The 16,866-nt window shown below is 39.9% G+C and overlaps 1 protein-coding gene across 10 annotated transcripts in view; it reads left to right on the top strand.

The window, feature by feature from the left end:
• The first annotated feature begins 3,387 nt into the window (after positions 1-3,387).
• The window catches only part of LOC116728272 (acetyl-CoA carboxylase-like), a 37,922-nt gene continuing 24,443 nt past the window's right edge, over positions 3,388-16,866 (top strand). For all 10 annotated transcript variants that reach the window (XM_032576233.1, XM_032576231.1, XM_032576234.1 and 7 more), the window contains exons 1-27: positions 3,388-3,584; positions 4,798-5,056; positions 6,174-6,306; positions 7,628-7,766; positions 8,117-8,226; positions 8,332-8,413; positions 8,501-8,599; positions 8,861-8,967; positions 9,062-9,172; positions 9,260-9,469; positions 9,560-9,730; positions 10,641-10,802; positions 10,930-11,093; positions 11,412-11,562; positions 11,726-11,829; positions 11,914-12,141; positions 12,283-12,433; positions 12,514-12,648; positions 13,302-13,448; positions 13,537-13,725; positions 13,877-13,977; positions 14,108-14,196; positions 14,325-14,449; positions 15,012-15,125; positions 15,448-15,561; positions 15,642-15,731; positions 15,837-15,955. In XM_032576233.1, the coding sequence (XP_032432124.1) occupies positions 4,827-5,056; positions 6,174-6,306; positions 7,628-7,766; positions 8,117-8,226; positions 8,332-8,413; positions 8,501-8,599; positions 8,861-8,967; positions 9,062-9,172; positions 9,260-9,469; positions 9,560-9,730; positions 10,641-10,802; positions 10,930-11,093; positions 11,412-11,562; positions 11,726-11,829; positions 11,914-12,141; positions 12,283-12,433; positions 12,514-12,648; positions 13,302-13,448; positions 13,537-13,725; positions 13,877-13,977; positions 14,108-14,196; positions 14,325-14,449; positions 15,012-15,125; positions 15,448-15,561; positions 15,642-15,731; positions 15,837-15,955 (3,575 nt within the window). In that variant the 5' untranslated portion in view covers positions 3,388-3,584; positions 4,798-4,826. The remainder of the gene's footprint in view (positions 3,585-4,797; positions 5,057-6,173; positions 6,307-7,627; positions 7,767-8,116; positions 8,227-8,331; positions 8,414-8,500; positions 8,600-8,860; positions 8,968-9,061; positions 9,173-9,259; positions 9,470-9,559; positions 9,731-10,640; positions 10,803-10,929; positions 11,094-11,411; positions 11,563-11,725; positions 11,830-11,913; positions 12,142-12,282; positions 12,434-12,513; positions 12,649-13,301; positions 13,449-13,536; positions 13,726-13,876; positions 13,978-14,107; positions 14,197-14,324; positions 14,450-15,011; positions 15,126-15,447; positions 15,562-15,641; positions 15,732-15,836; positions 15,956-16,866) is intronic.

The following is a 16,866-nucleotide window of genomic DNA, read 5'->3' as shown; positions in this document are numbered from 1 at the left end:
TGTATTTGTCCCGGTCTCTCCATTTTCGTCACAGTGATGGCATTAAAGGAGTACGGAAGATACGGAAGAGGATTAGGGCCACCGGACAAAAAAAAAAAAAAAAAAAAGCAGTTCTGACTTTAAAAAAAGTCAGAATTTTTTCTGACTTTCAGAAAAAAGTCAGAATCTCACAATTCTGACTTTATAATTTATGGGCACCGATTGGAGGAACCATCTTTCAATGACCAACATGCTAGTTGTGCAGGAGGACAACGAAATATCTGGAGGAACATGTTGGATTTAAGTCAGCTTTTCCGTGTTCGAGGGGTCTTCGAAGATGCCCATCATTAATTAAACAACAAAAGTGAGTAAAACAAGATAGATAGTTTAATGTCTAAAGTATAACGGCTACAGCTAGTTGTTAGCATGGTTTTAGCTTTCATCGACGGAGGAATTAACGTGTCTCGCAATGTTACATCACTTGCGTTTTAATAAAGGGTGTAAACAGTTGTTTACTGGATTTCTGACTTTAATCCAAAATCCAAAAATTCTGACTTTTTTAATCTCAGAATTCTGAGAAAAAAAGTCAGAATTCTGACTTTAATCTCAGAACTCCGAGATTAAAATCTGAATTTTTTTTATTTTTTTTTTTCCAGTGGCCCTAATCCTCTTCCGTAAAGGAGGCATTTTAAGGCAAAGTAAATTCTTGGGCTAATTGCCTCAATTAGACTAAGACCTAATCTGAAATTTCCGTTACTCTGATCAGTGTCCGTAGTAATAAGGCTGGGCTCTCCTTTTCTCTCTTTAACTGGACATCTGCTGACTTTGCACGTCACAAAGCACAACAAAATACCAACACAAGCTTCATGAATTAAGTTTGTCTTTCAAGCCTAAAAGGGACTTCAGAATCAAACAAGACAGACACAAGCCACAATCTGCTTCTGTCAGTTTTTGGTACTTTATATAATTTATGCCTTCCTACACAGCTGCTCAGTAAAAAATTACAGTAAAACTTAGGGGTTAAACAGTTTTTACTTTTTATTGTCACTCAGATCTTTGTGCTTGCTCGGTTTTGCTTCCACTTACCCAATTGTGAGTTTGCACACGTCCCAGTGTGTCCCATCCATCCCTGGGCGGCTGCCACTGTAATGAAATAGTCAATGTTAATCACTTCACTATTAAGTGGCTTAAACGTTGTGGCGGGTTGTTGCATAAGTACATGTTTGCAAACAGCCTGTTGGTGCTTAAAGAACACACACAGGATAAATTGAAGATTTAAAACCCATCTGAAAAGTCACAGGAATCACAAGTGCATGGAACCGGGGAAAAGCGGGCATATATCTATCCCAGCAAAGGTGAAGAAAAGCCACAGTGTGACACAGTTTTACTCTGTCTCAGATACTGACAGATACTGACACAAGCTAAATTATTAATTCATATTATACAAGTAGCAGCAGGCTAAAACCCAGCAGCTTTTTCCTGCCACCCGGATTCCAAACAGGATAAAGCCAGAGCAGACAATGGCAGGCGAAGGGATGCATTTCCAGTGAAAAAAGTGCCAATTATATTATGTCATTTTATTAATTCAATTTGATTATGTGAGGATTTTTAAACTAAACTCGTTTTAGTTTCGTTTACCACTCACTGAACTGAGTGGTATTTATAAGTGCCTATGAATACCACTCATTTAGGTCTAAACATTAATTTTAAACCTAATATTTAGGTTTAGACCTGTACATTTAGTTTTACCAAATAGCTGAGGATTAACAGGAATCTTATTTTTCAAAGTAAATGTGAGTCTAAGCAAAAGCATATTAACAATTCTAATATGGCCCAGCCAGAGCTTAGAACTAAGTCTGACACAGTTTGTGTGGTCATCTGAAGAGGACTTAATAGTCTAATAAATTTGGAGAAAAGGCATAGTGGGGCTAATATTACCAAGTTGTGTTGTGTGATGCCGATCATCTTCAATCAAAAATGGCTGAATGCTGATGTCAACGCAAAGAAGAAAGTGAGGTAAGCGTAATATTATTTCAAGGGTGTGCAGGTCCATCCATCCATCAAATATGGATTGTCTACTGCATGGTCATATGTAGGAGTTGGTACCTAACTGCAGCACAATGCAGGTTTTCCATCTGCAAGGTACATATTGGACATGTCACCAGTCCAGAACAGAAGGTTGACCCAGCTTCTTCTCCTTGTTTATCAAAGTTTGTTTTGTTTTTTTCCGCATAACAGTGACCTAGGGTGAAAATGTAACCCCGTAAAATTGTCTGACAAAAACAACAGCACAAATAGAAAAATAAAAAGGTTCTAAATTTGAACCTGTCAGATGACGATCCCATACAGTATTGACGATGTAAACCAAACTTAACTCCTCTGTTGCCATCTAGCGGCCCATAACGGCATTGACAAAGATTGTATATTCCTTTAGTTTACGTCAAGGATTCAGTTCCTTCATCTCCTACTCAAGGGCATATATTACGTTATCGACAAAACATGAGGGTACACAATTATTTGCATAAAAATGTACTCATCATTAATCTGAATAAGCTGAGTTGGTTAGTTTGGACATTTGATCGTAGCCTCTTGCTTATTTCCCTTGCATTTGTGGTATCAACATGAATGCATAAGCAATATGAGCGATATGTTCTACAGCAGGATTTGACGTGACCCTCACAAAAAAAGTTAAAAATAACTTGATTCCCTGGACATAATACTGTGACGTTTTTGGTCAACGGCAGGTAAATTTACAAACCAACGTATGTTAAAACGGTGGAGCCTAGCTCGAGACTGAAACCAGATAACAACACACCGGCACACGACGCACGTGCAATTGGCAGTTGACAGTCCTGCTCTTCCGGGTGCATCTCCTCGTGCGCCCGCTCTAACCCCGCCTACAAAAGCATTTGGAATTTTGATTGGTCCGCCATGAATGGAGAGTTTCTAGATGTAGTTGTTACAGATATGAAATACTCAACTCGAATCTATCTAAGATTTGAAAAGATACTTTATGGTTTGACTTGATTTTAGTATAGTTCGCCCTGATTATTTATTTAATTTAAATTAATCAACATTTTATGACATCAAGAAAGGAGAAACAAATTTAAAGATGCAGGTGTTTTTGTAAATTTGAGGTTAGTCTTTAAAAGTCTCACTTCATGAAACTGCTGATGTTCTTCTTTCTGTGTTTTTGATATGCAGTAAATTTAACTGTCATACATACATACAAAAAGTGCTAATAAAAAATAAATAAGGCTTAAATAATATTTTTTTAAAATTTAAAAAGGAACTTTAATTTTATCTCCACATTGAAAACCCGTTGGGAGCAACGTTATCTATTGGAACTAGTTCTACAGCGGAAGAAGTTGTCATAGGTCATTGTCCCGCAGTAACCTTCCTGCGCATCATCACATCACCCCACTCTCTGCTGTGGAAGCGGCTGCGAGAGTGGAGTGACCTCACCATGATGTGATTTCTTTCAATTTTTTTTTTTTTTGTTTGTTTAATCTTTGCAGAAGAAAGACATGTCCGAAAGAAACCGCTAAGTTATTGATTTCATTCAGTCAACCTTTCCAGGATTACGTGTCGGTTTATCTGCACCGGTAGGTTTCATGCCGACTAGATATCATCCCAGATGATGTTCTAACAAAGAGTCCACGCTCTGGGACTGGTGTTTTACTCTATAGGATTCGCGTCCAGGCAGTACCACTGTTCACTGTAACGCATTGTAATAGCTTTAGCTGTCGCCTTGTGAGCTAGCCATATTAGCATCTTATCCTCCTCTCGTCTCTATCTGCTGTAATAGTAGAAGCAGCTAGCTTTGACAGGTGAAGTAAACTCGAAGCGAGGTTTTAATAAAGAGCTTTAGTTATGTAATATTATTATGTCTGACAGGGGAGTTATGTTAGATAACAAGCTAAATGCAGCCATCGTTGTCATTTAGTGATGTTTCCCTGGCTCACCTTTACCGTGTGTCTGGCTGCTGTGTTCGGCTTGTTTTTCTGGTCCCGCAAGCACTTACCGATAGGTAAGGTGTGCCCTAAGAGACGTTTCTTCCCTTTTTAAACCAACAAGAGGGGTAACAGTCAGTGAGTTGAGCTTGTTTTCTCCGCTCGGTGTTTCACTTTAAGTTGGACATTCTTGGTAATTTAGAAACCTAAAAAGTTACTGAGGAGTTTAGAATTACATTTACTTGCATTAAGTGTCGTTGTTTATCCACATATTTAGTTTGCTCTTGTGTTTGTTATATATATATGTATATATATTTAGGGTTAGTATGTATTTTCTTTGTAATAGTGTCACGCTGTAAAGGAAAAGCGTGTTTAATGGTAATTTGTATGTATTTGTGAAGTAGACCCCAACTCATAAATTAAGGGCTTATTTAAATAAATTTGTTATGCATTTTTGTAAAACTGTTTAGGATATGTATCACTGTAGCTTTTTTTAGGTTCATTTTACACTTTTGTTCAATAATTTATATAAATATGCGTTTTAAAAGCCAATTCTTAATTGGCACTTAGGGCCTCTGATATATTTGGCCTCCTAACTACTGTTGAATGCATTGCAATAATTTTATACATACATTGTATGTAAGAGTGGCGTGTTTAATAAAGTGTATCTTTCTAGATGCTGTTAAGGATCTGGGTCACTTTCTGTTACCCAAGTGTTGCAATATCAATAAAAGTTGTGTTTATGCAATCCACTTTTGCAATTTAACAAACAGCACCATGCTGCAGCTTGATGCGATGCGATATGTTATGAACTTTGACCCTCCTTTAGAACTCATTATGCCTCTGTGCCGCTTCCCATTTTCAGTATTCGCTGCCTGCTCGCGTTGGCCGGCCATGGCAGAGCAGGACGGTGCCGCCAAGAAGAACCCGGCCGTCGGGTCCTTGCAGTCTCACTTCCTGGTGGGCTCCATATCGGAGGAGAACTCCGAGGATGAAGTCCACGGAAGGGTAGACGGGTCGCTGGAGGACAAGGAGATCAGATCGCTGTCACCGTCTTCCTGTAGCTCCGACAGCACAAATGAGATGGGTTTCGATCACATTGAAGGCACCATGCACAATTTAAGGTGAGCATCAATTTGTGTTTTTTCTTTTTCTTAGGTTTGTCTTCATTCAGAACTCTTTCTCCCATTGGAATTAATGTGTAAGGCATGCAGGTGTGAATTGTTGTGTGGTCCAGTGTGAGTTAGAGCATAGCTGTACTTTTCCATTCGTGCATAAGGCCTTTTTACAGTACGTCTGAAAAATGCGGTCTCCATATTTGCACATGGGTTTCTGTGTGTACACTGTGTGTGTGTGGTTTTCCAGGAGACGGCGCAAAGATTTCTGAGTGTGGGTTTGGAAAACATGAAAGACTCACACACAGAAATCTTTTAAGTAGGAGTCAGAAGGAGATGCTCAGCACTGATGGACATTTGTCGAAAAACTCCCTAAAAAAACCCCAAAATCTTCTTTTGACTTCATGTAACTTTTTTTTTTTTGTTGAGGTCATTTTTTTCCCGCTGTTTTTCACTTAAATTTTATTTCTAAACAGTATTCAAACTCGCAGCCAGCAGGATGAAAACTCTAGAAATAGTTGTAGAAATACAACTTTAAACACTGGATGGGGATCCCTCAGGCAGCCATATACATCTCAAACTGTCAAACTAGCTGAAACTCATTCGCCTCATGCCGTGACCCCTGCAGTGATGCAACCAGTCAGGATCAGGCCACAGAAAGCTAACCAGCCATACAAGCTCAGTCCTGCCACACCCGCTAGCTGATAGCAATTCTCCACGTGTTTGTCATAGCTCTTATTCTGACTGATAGTTAAAACTCGCAAATCTCACTGAGCCCATGTTGTTACAGCTGTGTTTTAATGCCGGTAAAAGAATTCCAGTTATTGTTTTGCACATTGTGCTTTCCCTGTTGCGTTGGTATTCCCTTCCTGCCAGTGCTTTTCAGATTTTTAGCACAGACGTTTCTGGGCGCTTGTGTAACTCACCTACAAGCAATTACGTGTGAGATACAGTAGTCAAGCAATTTGCAAATGCAGATAAGTTTCTTATCTAAATTAGGTGATCTGAATGCTGGGCTTTAAACAGATTTCTTTTGTACCCAAAAGGTGCACACTGAGGATTTGCCTGTATTAGTTTATGATTTTGTGTATTTCTTATGTTTTCTTTTTTGTTTTTTTTTAAACAGACCAAGCATGTCAGGGCTCCACTTGGTGAAACAAGGCAGAGATCGCAGGCGGATTGATCTTCAACGGGACTTCACTGTCGCTTCACCTGCTGAATTTGTCACCCGCTTTGGTGGTACCAAGGTCATTGAAAAGGTAATTCATGGGGTGCTGTGGTGGCGCAGGGGTTAAGCACAACCCCCATATAGAGGCCTTAGTCCTCGACACGGCTGTCGCAGGTTCAATTCCCGGCCTGGTTATCGTTCCCGCATGTCTTCCCCCTCTCTCATTACCCTGTTTCCTGTCAATTCACTATCAAATAAAGGCCACTAGTGCCAATAAAACCTTTAAAAAAAAAAGAAGGTAATTCATGTTATTTGGTGCTCTTGTTTAAAAAAAAAACTTTTGAGAACTAGTTAGTCAGTGTCTTGGAACAACTGAACTTTTAGATATGTTATACAAATCTCAGTGTATTATATTATGTTTTGATTGTTCTTTGATGTACCAATGCTAAGAAACCCCAAGTTTTGAAATGGAAGAAAATGTGACACATGGTTTCCAATTTGTCATTTATAAGTAAGAAAAATAAAACACATATTGTGTATACAGGGATACAATTTAGGTTCTTATTTTGACAGTGAGCTTCATTCAACAGCCCTCCTTTTTAGTCATTATCCCTCTAAAAATTCTTTGTATCAGCCCTGAAACTTTTAAATTCACCAGTGAATAATTTGTATCTCTTCAGTACCATGTGTTTAGTTTTTTTTTTTTTCAATCTTTCTGGAGTCTCTAATTTATTTATTTATTTTTAAGAACCTAGTACATTTAATGGTATGTATTAGAGCCACTGTCAATCAGAAAAAAAAATGTCGTGGACAAGTAAATATCGCCCAAAACGTGTCCGACTTTACAATGTCGGAGAGTTTTTTTCTTGTCTATCTGTCCTGCTCTAAACATGTAGCACTTTTTTTTTCTCCAGGACAGGCTTATATTCAGCTACCGCTCTCCTTCCCCCTTTCTGCTTACTTTGGCTGGTCCCTTAAAAACATCCCCACAACATAATGCTGCCACCACAACATGTAGGGATGGTCTGTTCACAGAGATGTGCAGTGTTTGCTTAACACTGCAGCTTGTGTATTGTTCTTCTGTATATTTGCTGTGTCACCTACTAGGTTTGTAGCCAACTGCATCCTGGTCTTTATGTAGTATTCTTTCCACATCTAACAAATTCTCAGAACTGAACTGTGATACTCTTATAAAAAATATATATATGTTGCTTCTTTTCCTCACAGCTACTGCCCGATATCCAAACAAAAATCTTCTGAAGTTTTTGCTCGTAATGTGAAAAGGTTCACTCAGTATGACAACTTTTTAAAGAATCTACTTGAACGTACAATATTTTCATTCCATCGCTTTTTTTGTTTTCATCTCACTGAAAAAATAAACTTTAATTATCAAAATATTTTTGCTCGTTCAGGTGCTGATTGCCAACAACGGCATTGCTGCAGTCAAATGCATGCGCTCCATCCGCCGCTGGGCCTACGAGATGTTCCGCAATGAAAGGGCAATTCGGTTTGTTGTCATGGTAACCCCAGAAGACCTGAAAGCCAATGCAGGTCAGCGTTCTCTTAGTTGTGTTTTTTTCTTTTTTGCTCACATGGAGCTAGTCAATAATTGAAGCCCATGAGTTATAGATTATGACCTGGAGTCATTAAGAAGTTAGTAAACAGGTTCCTGAAACACTGAATTTGATGTCTGTCCAACATAATGATTCAGTAAAAACCAGATTTGCCTGTTTACACATGCATGTTAATCCAGTTTTAGTAGTAATCTTTGCATCTAGTCTTGATGGTTACCTTTTTGCAATGGAACGAGTGCAGTTAGCGACCAGGAAGTAGACTGCATCCGACTCGTTTGACTTGTACTTTTGAGTCATTTCACAAATCAGGTATTTTGCATTTCCCAGAATACATAAAAATGGCCGACCATTATGTGCCAGTACCTGGAGGAACCAACAACAACAACTATGCCAATGTCGAGCTCATTCTTGACATTGCAAAGCGTATACCTGTTCAGGTACAAAGAGTGTACTCATTCTTTTTTTCTTTTTTCCACAGTTAACTAATGATTTTTCTTTTAGCTGTGTCTCCTTTGTCACTGTTGTTTATTTACATGTTGCAGGCTGTGTGGGCAGGATGGGGTCATGCCTCAGAGAACCCAAAACTCCCAGAGCTTCTTCACAAGCATGACATTGCTTTCATGGGTAAAGGAGATTTGGGTTCCTATTTTTCCTACATTTTTCCACCCACTTTTGTTCATTCGGATTTCCTTAACTTGTACGGTTTTCTAGGTCCTCCAAGTCAAGCTATGTGGGCTCTTGGAGACAAGATCGCCTCTTCCATTGTAGCTCAGACCGCCGGTATTCCAACTTTACCCTGGAGTGGAACAGGTAACTAAAAGATTTTATTTTTTTTATACTGTTAAAAAGTTTTTTTTGAGCTCACACTAAAAGTAGTGAACTGAGTTTTCTTCACTCAGAAAAAACTTCCACACTGAAGGGTGTTGACATTGTGACCTTGCAGCGATTATAGATGCTTTTCACTGATTGCAGGAAAATAACTGCTACTCTGTCAGCTCATTTCCCTATATCTTACTGGTGTTTTAAGGCTATTTATCTTTTCACTTTAGCTGTTTGTCTTTATATTTTAAGGCCTGACAGTGGAATGGTCAGAAAGCAATCAAAAGAAGAAAATCATCAATGTACCTAACGAGTTGTATGAGCGCGGCTGCATCCAGGATGTAGAAGAGGGCCTCAAAGTAAGCACAGTTTTAACACCATACCGTCGTTTTATCTGTGCAGAGGTAGTGCATGCTCAAAGGGTTTCTTAAAACTCCCGTGTCCTATTTCCAGGCTGCAGAGAAGATTGGCTATCCAATAATGGTGAAAGCCTCAGAGGGCGGTGGTGGAAAAGGTATCCGTAAAGTCAACTGCGCTGATGACTTCCCTAATCTCTTCAGACAGGTAAGCATTCATTTACATATCTAATTTTAAGCCGAGGGGTGTTTTGTTTCACCTAATCAGGATCACACTCTCCCTCCGGCGGTCTAGGTCCAGGCTGAAGTTCCAGGATCGCCTATCTTTGTCATGCAGCTAGCCAAGCACGCCCGTCACTTAGAGGTGCAGATTTTGGCGGATCAGTATGGAAATGCGATTTCCTTATTCGGCAGAGACTGTTCTGTGCAGCGCCGTCACCAGAAAATCATAGAGGAGGCTCCGGCCACCATTGCCACCTCGGATGTGTTTGAAGATATGGAAAAGGTTTAGTTGAACTTGCCAGGCTTTTAAACATGAATATGATTGGATTTAAGCCTTTAAGTTATTTGTTTTACTTATTTATGTTTTCTGCAGTGCGCTGTGCGGCTGGCTAAGATGGTCGGTTACGTCAGCGCAGGAACTGTGGAGTACCTCTACAGCCAAGATGGCAGTTTCTACTTCTTGGAGCTCAACCCCCGTCTGCAGGTGGAACACCCCTGCACTGAGATGGTGGCTGATGTCAACTTGCCTGCCGCTCAAATGCAGGTCAGTAAATCTTGCAAAAAACCCTGCAAGTTTCCCTTCCCCCCTTTGTTTCCTTGGATACCATTTGAAAAAAGAAACAGGCAATATGCAGAGACAGTGTGGTGGATCCAGGCGTTGTAGCATCATTAGGTCACGAGGTCTGTTCTGCAGCGTTTAGGATTGTGCATAAATAGGTCAGAGGCAGTGAAGCAGAAAGGCTGGGAAAGCTTTCTGGCCGAGCTGATTGGGCGTCTTTGTGGGAGGATGAGTGACCACCCTCTCTGTCCCACTGGGAAATGACTGACATTGTCTTGTAATCTGAAAATTTGATCCTCATATCCATGCCTTGGAAAGGCTAATGTGTAATATTCAGGTCACTGTACCTTGAAAAGTATTCGTACCTCTTGAACATTTCACTTTTTGTCATATAACGCCAAACTTGTAGTTTATTTTGATTTGGTGTGATGTGCAACACAAGGAAAGGCATGATTGTGAATCACCTAGATTTTCCCAACGCGGGACATTAAAAGATATCTCTATTCCTTTCTATTCTATTTTAAACCTTCACCTCTGTCCCAAGTGTTTTGCTGCTCCTAACTTGCTATCTTCCATGATTTCCTTTTATTTAGTACCATCCATGTTCTTGTTACCTCTGACTAGCTTCCTTTCACCTGTTGAAGAAAAGTGTTCCAACATCAAGAAGCTGCTATGTTTCAATTATGGGACTTTGTATTAGTTTGCGCTGGATTTGGTTTAAACATTTTGAAAACCATGACTTCTTTTTCCCCCCACTTTATGCAATAATTGGTCAATTTCAAAATTCAGACCAAGTTCGTGTTTGTAACATAACAAAATGCAAAAAGTTGACTTATTGAACCTGTCATTGTCTTCCAAGCGAATTTCTTAGCATGAACATGAACTTTTTTTTCAGATTGCGATGGGTATTCCTCTTCATCGGATCAAAGACATCCGGATGCTCTATGGAGTCCAGCCTTGGGGAGACTCTCCTATTGACTTTGAGTCTCTGTCAAACACTCCGTGCCCACGGGGACACGTCATCGCGGCGCGCATCACCAGCGAAAACCCCGATGAGGTACGACACCGATTCTCTTCTCACAACCAAATATCTGTGGTCTCTCTTTGTAGTTGTTTTCAGTTTGTGAACATTTAGCCCTTTAAAGGTAAATTAGTGTATCTTTTATGTGTCTGCGCAATTGCAGGGTTTCAAACCAAGCTCCGGGACAGTGCAGGAGCTGAACTTCCGGAGCAATAAGAACGTGTGGGGTTACTTCAGCGTCGCAGCAGCAGGAGGCCTGCACGAGTTTGCCGACTCCCAGTTTGGACACTGCTTCTCTTGGGGAGAGAATCGTGAAGAAGCTATCTCGTGAGTTAACATTAAAACACTACCACCGCTAAAAAGATACCCCCACTCGGATTTAACTAAGCAAATTAGTAAGAGGCTTCCTTTGGATTAATAAAAATGAAGAACATTACAACATGTGGAGCTGTAAAGAAGATCTGTTATAACTGCACATGGTTTAGTCTCCACAGAGTTGAAAAATTAACCTTATTTTTATTTGCAATGGGGGACCCCTTTAATCAGTACATTTAAACGTGGTGGGTTTTGGTTAATTGCTAGGGAAGAACGTCTTTATGATCATTCCTAATCTGATTTTTATTTTGTTTTTTGTATTTTTCTCAGCAACATGGTGGTTGCTCTCAAGGAGCTGTCCATCAGAGGAGACTTTAGAACAACAGTGGAATACCTCATTAAGCTGCTGGAGACCGAGAGCTTTCAGCATAACAGCATCGATACGGGCTGGCTGGACCGACTCATTTCAGAGAAGATGCAGGTATGAAGCCGTCGCCACCTACTGGTCGTGCAGAAAGCAAATCAAGTCGCAGGGCTGAAACAGAAATCCATGTCAGTATTGTAGATATTGGTCAAACTCAGCTCCTTAGCATTCACTGATGAAGGTTTTCATGACTGAGCGGTACAGAACTTGTTGCATGCAGGCGGAGCGTCCTGATACCATGCTTGGCATTGTGAGCGGGGCTCTCCATGTGGCAGACGTCAATCTAAGGAACAGTGTTTCCAACTTTTTGCATTCTTTGGAAAGGTAAATAGATACAACCAGAATGAACTTTTAAGAAATGAAACATTCTTGTTGGGGAAACAACGAGCCTTTGTTCTCTTTCATCAGGGGCCAAGTGCTGCCAGCGCACACACTACAGAACACTGTGGACGTGGAGCTGATCTACGAAGGCACCAAGTATGTCCTGAAAGTGACACGGCAGTCTCCCAACTCGTACGTTGTGATCATGAACAGCTCTTTAGCGGAGGTGGACGTTCATCGTCTGAGTGATGGAGGTCTTTTGCTGTCTTACGATGGAAGCAGCTACACTACATACATGAAGGAAGAGGTGGATAGGTAAGACTGTAGATAATTATTATTTTTGGCACATTAAGTGGTCACTTCATTTTTTTTTTTTTTACAGAAAATACAGCATGTTATAGATTTAAAACGTCACATATCTGGTTATGTTAAAGTAAAGGGTGTCTCCTTACTTAGGTATCGGATTACGATTGGGAACAAGACTTGTGTTTTTGAGAAGGAGAACGATCCGTCGCTGCTGCGATCCCCCTCAGCAGGAAAACTCATTCAGTACTCAGTAGAGGATGGCGGACATGTGTTTGCGGGACAGTGCTTTGCAGAAATAGAGGTAAAGTGTCCATCCAAAGGATGAACAAACCCAGAAAGATTGAAACTACTTCAAGCTCTAAATGTTTCGGTGAATTTCAGGTGATGAAAATGGTAATGACCCTCACTGCTGCAGAGTCGGGTTGTATTCATTATGTGAAGAGGGTCGGAGCAGCGTTGGAACCTGGCTGTGTCATCGCCAAACTGCAACTGGATGACCCAAGCAGAGTACAACAGGTTGGACAGATGCAATATACCCAAGCATGCATTTTAGAATTCCAAAGCATGGAATACCTGTCTGTTTAGGTTGGATTAATGTGTTTTTTTTATTTATTTTCCTTTTTTTTTTTTTAACAAAGTTAAAAAATTTTGTTTAAAATGTGTTAACTGTCCAGATTAAAGGGTGCAGATTTATACTCTGCTGCATATTGAAGACATTTTACTGTGGTTGTTGAGGTGTTGATACATCACTCTGGAGTCAGAACATCAGTGAGACAGTAAATCAATGCTGCCAACAAAGATGACAGCTCCATTATCTGATAAAAAGAGACGTCTCCCTGCTTCAGTGTGTCTGGACCCAAATATGCTGCTGTGTCTTTAGAAAAATTCAAGACAGACCTGACTTTGGCCAGGTTTTCATGATGGTTATCAGACAACTAATAGGACAGTATAATAATTACAAACCCTCCAGCATGCTTAAATGTGTGCATGAGGTTCTTTTCCACATGTTCATCGTCTATTGCACACCAAACCCACTCTGACTAATTATTATTCAAATGGCAGAACACTCACATCCTTAAAAAGTCTTAAATTCATGTATCTAAAAATATCTTTTAGTCTGTGTGTGGTCATGACAACAGGCTGCGTTTTGATACGTTTCTTACCTACAGGCGGAGCTCTACACAGGGATGCTTCCTTCAACCCAGGCCGTGGCTCTGAGAGGGGAGAAGCTGCACAGGGTCTTCCACAGCACTCTGGATCATCTCGTTCACATCATGAACGGGTACTGCCTTCCTGAGCCGTTCTTCAGCGCTAAAGTAAGAATTTGCGGAAATGCAAGTGAACGCTCAGATTAATTGTTACAATGGTAGATTCTAACCAAAATGTGCTTTGTGTGTCTCCCAGCTGAAAGAGTGGGTGGAAAGGCTCATGAAAACCATGCGTGACCCCTCCTTGCCTCTTCTTGAACTTCAAGACATCATGACCAGTGTTTCAGGCCGGATCCCTCCTGCTGTGGAGAAGTCCATTAAGAAGGAAATGGCTCAGTATGCCAGCAACATAACGTCTGTGCTGTGCCAGTTTCCCAGCCAGCAGGTACACATTTATCACACCAACTTAACTATGTAGACATTGCTTTTCTCAGCTGCAACTCCTGCTTCGAAATCGATCCTAATCTATAGGAAAATGAGTCTTTAGTTTTTGAGTCTCTGCTGCCTGCATTAAATACTCACTCCATCGTTTCCAGATTGCAAACATCCTGGACAGCCACGCTGCTACTCTCAACAAGAAATCAGAGAGAGAAGTGTTCTTCATGAACACTCAAAGCATCGTCCAGCTGGTGCAGAAGTAAGCCATGGATTCCACAGCTTATTATGTTGAATCCATAATAAGCTGGCAAATTCAAACAAACTTGAATTTGTTTTTTTGTTTTGTTTTATTTTACGCAAGGCTGTACTTGTTTGTTTGTCTCAATCAGGTATCGAAGTGGCATCCGAGGCCACATGAAGGCAGTGGTCATGGACTTGCTCAGACAGTACCTGAAAGTAGAGATCCAGTTCCAGAACGGTGAGATGACATACATCGGAGTCAATTAGAATTTTGTTCTATGTCCTCTGAAGAGTTGCAGTGGCTTTCTCTTTTCATTTGGTGGAGTACTTTCATCTCATTTGCCCCATGCGATGCTTTCTTTGCAGGACACTACGACAAGTGCGTGTTTACACTTCGTGAGGAAAACAAAGTTGACATGGTCAATGTTGTCAACTACATTTTCTCCCACGCACAAGTAACCAAGAAGAACCTGCTGGTGACTATGCTGATTGTAAGTGTCCAGCCTTTCTGTGAAAAGATTTGTGTGTTGTCATATTGATCTTCCCTGATGTCATGGTCATATTCCAAGATGACAACGCCAGGATTCATTGGGTTCAGGGAGCACAAGACTTCATTTCCAAGCAAATGTCAGAAATATGTTTTATATATGTATGCAGACTAGTTAGCACGGGTAGCAATGATTGCATATAAATAAAAATACATACATGTAAAAAATTGCATGTTGCAGTTTTGAAGATCTTTGATCAGACTCTCCCATCACCAAAACAAGATTTTGATGAAAAATTTATGCAACACTGGATGCAAATAAATATTAACAGGAAAATGCTGTAACAAATATCTGCCATATTTGTTTTTTGTATGTTGAAGCCAAAAAACATAGAATATAATCTATTTAATTTCTTTCCTTATGTGTACTTTCAGAAAAATGAAGTAGTATAAAATGTTAATTACTGTTTCATAATGCATTCGCATGACATTTGGTTGACTAGAGATGTACATTTTATTATTATTATTATTATTATGAATAATTTATGTTTTAACACTGTGTTTAGGATCAGCTATGTGGTCGTGATCCCACTCTGACAGATGAACTGATGACCATTTTGACTGAGCTCACTCAGCTCAGCAAGACAACAAACGCCAAGGTGGCTCTGCGCGCTCGGCAGGTCAGGTGTCGCCCTCAGCTCCCCTTTTCCTACAGCAACAGCACACACAATTCTGAAAGCAACAAACAACTGCCTTACTTTGCCAGTAGGTGTCACTAAAGGCCTACTACAGTAACAGAGACAATATAGTGACAGGAGTTTTTAATGAGTATGAATTTAGGCATAGATGGATAATTACATGCTTCACACTCTATAGCCACAGACAAATTCCGGGGGTAAAACTGCATGAAGGTATATGCTGTTACAAGACGTCATAAGATAAGTAAAGAAGTATTGTGGTGTGTCATATGCCTGAAGGACCCCATTAATCTTCTTCACCCAGGTTCTGATAGCGTCCCACCTTCCCTCCTATGAGCTACGACACAACCAGGTGGAGTCCATTTTCCTATCTGCCATTGATATGTATGGGCACCAGTTCTGCATTGAGAACCTGCAGGTAGGTAGCAAACAAGATGGTTGTTCTTTCCATTATTGTGCCAACAAAATGGGTTAACGCATAACATTTTTCTTTCGTAGAAACTCATCCTTTCGGAAACGTCCATCTTTGATGTTCTGCCCAACTTCTTCTACCACAGTAATCAGGTGGTCAGGATGGCTGCCCTGGAGGTGAGACGAACAATGAGCTCAGTCCGACAGTATGTTTCCTGTAGCTGTAACTCAACAAACTTACAGGCGCTTCACATACTGTGGCTTCGTCTTCGTTGAACTCAGGTGTATGTCCGGAGAGCGTACATCGCCTATGAACTCAACAGCGTTCAGCATCGACAGCTGAAGGACAACACATGTGTGGTAGAGTTCCAGTTCATGCTTCCCACCTCACATCCTAACAGGTAACACATGCCAGTATGATCTCCAAAAGTTGTGAATCATTTTTCTACTTCTTTGCTATTACTTAGTAGCACTACGATGTATTTGATTATAAATATACAGTACAGTTTCTTTCAAAATACTTATATTCTTTGATTTTTTTTTTGGTGGGATTTTATATGACAAAGTAGCACTGGTAAAGTCCGCCTGAATCTTACAATCATTTTTTGCTTCAGTTATAGCTACAGACTAGGTAGATTTGCACTTCTACATACTGTTATCTTTTGCATAATTTGGGTAATTTATGCAAAGGTGGACATTATTATATGACCTTTTTAAACAGTTAGCTTTACTGGATTTCATTTAGGGTGAATAGATGTGAATTTGATCAGATTTTTATTTGTATAAAAGTATTAAACAACTGTAAATTTTCCTTTTCCTTCATATTTACAGACTATTTTGTATACGATTTTATCGCATAAAATCCTGACAAAATATATTGGTGTTTGTGGTTTTGATATGATAGAATTGAAAAAGGTCAAGAGGTTGAAATATTTTTAAAGAACACTGTATATTTGGCCATTTAAAAAAATAATCTCTTATAATTAATGGTTCCTTGTGATTTGTGAACATTCCATCCATGTTTCATCCACTGTGTCCTTTATCCTCATTGTTTGTCACACAAAGTAAAGTGGTTTGATGTTTACATTTTGTGATGTCTGAAAGCAACTAAATTCACATATTTGAGTTCTAAAATGCACTGATTTTCCATTAAAATTAGAAACCAAAGCAAATATATTATATTTTATGTTAAACATAACAGAAACAATCCTAATGACAGGGATGTTTGATTTGCTGGATTTCGGGTTTGATGATAGATTTTTTGCTTTGTATGTTTTGACACTTTTGCTTGCTCCTCCCCCTCCTTGTCGTT

This window comes from Xiphophorus hellerii, chromosome 11, assembly GCF_003331165.1.
Source record: "Xiphophorus hellerii strain 12219 chromosome 11, Xiphophorus_hellerii-4.1, whole genome shotgun sequence".
Lineage (NCBI taxonomy): Eukaryota > Metazoa > Chordata > Actinopteri > Cyprinodontiformes > Poeciliidae > Xiphophorus > Xiphophorus hellerii.
Note: the sequence above shows the minus strand (reverse complement) of the source record. Positions and strands in the feature narration are given on the sequence as shown.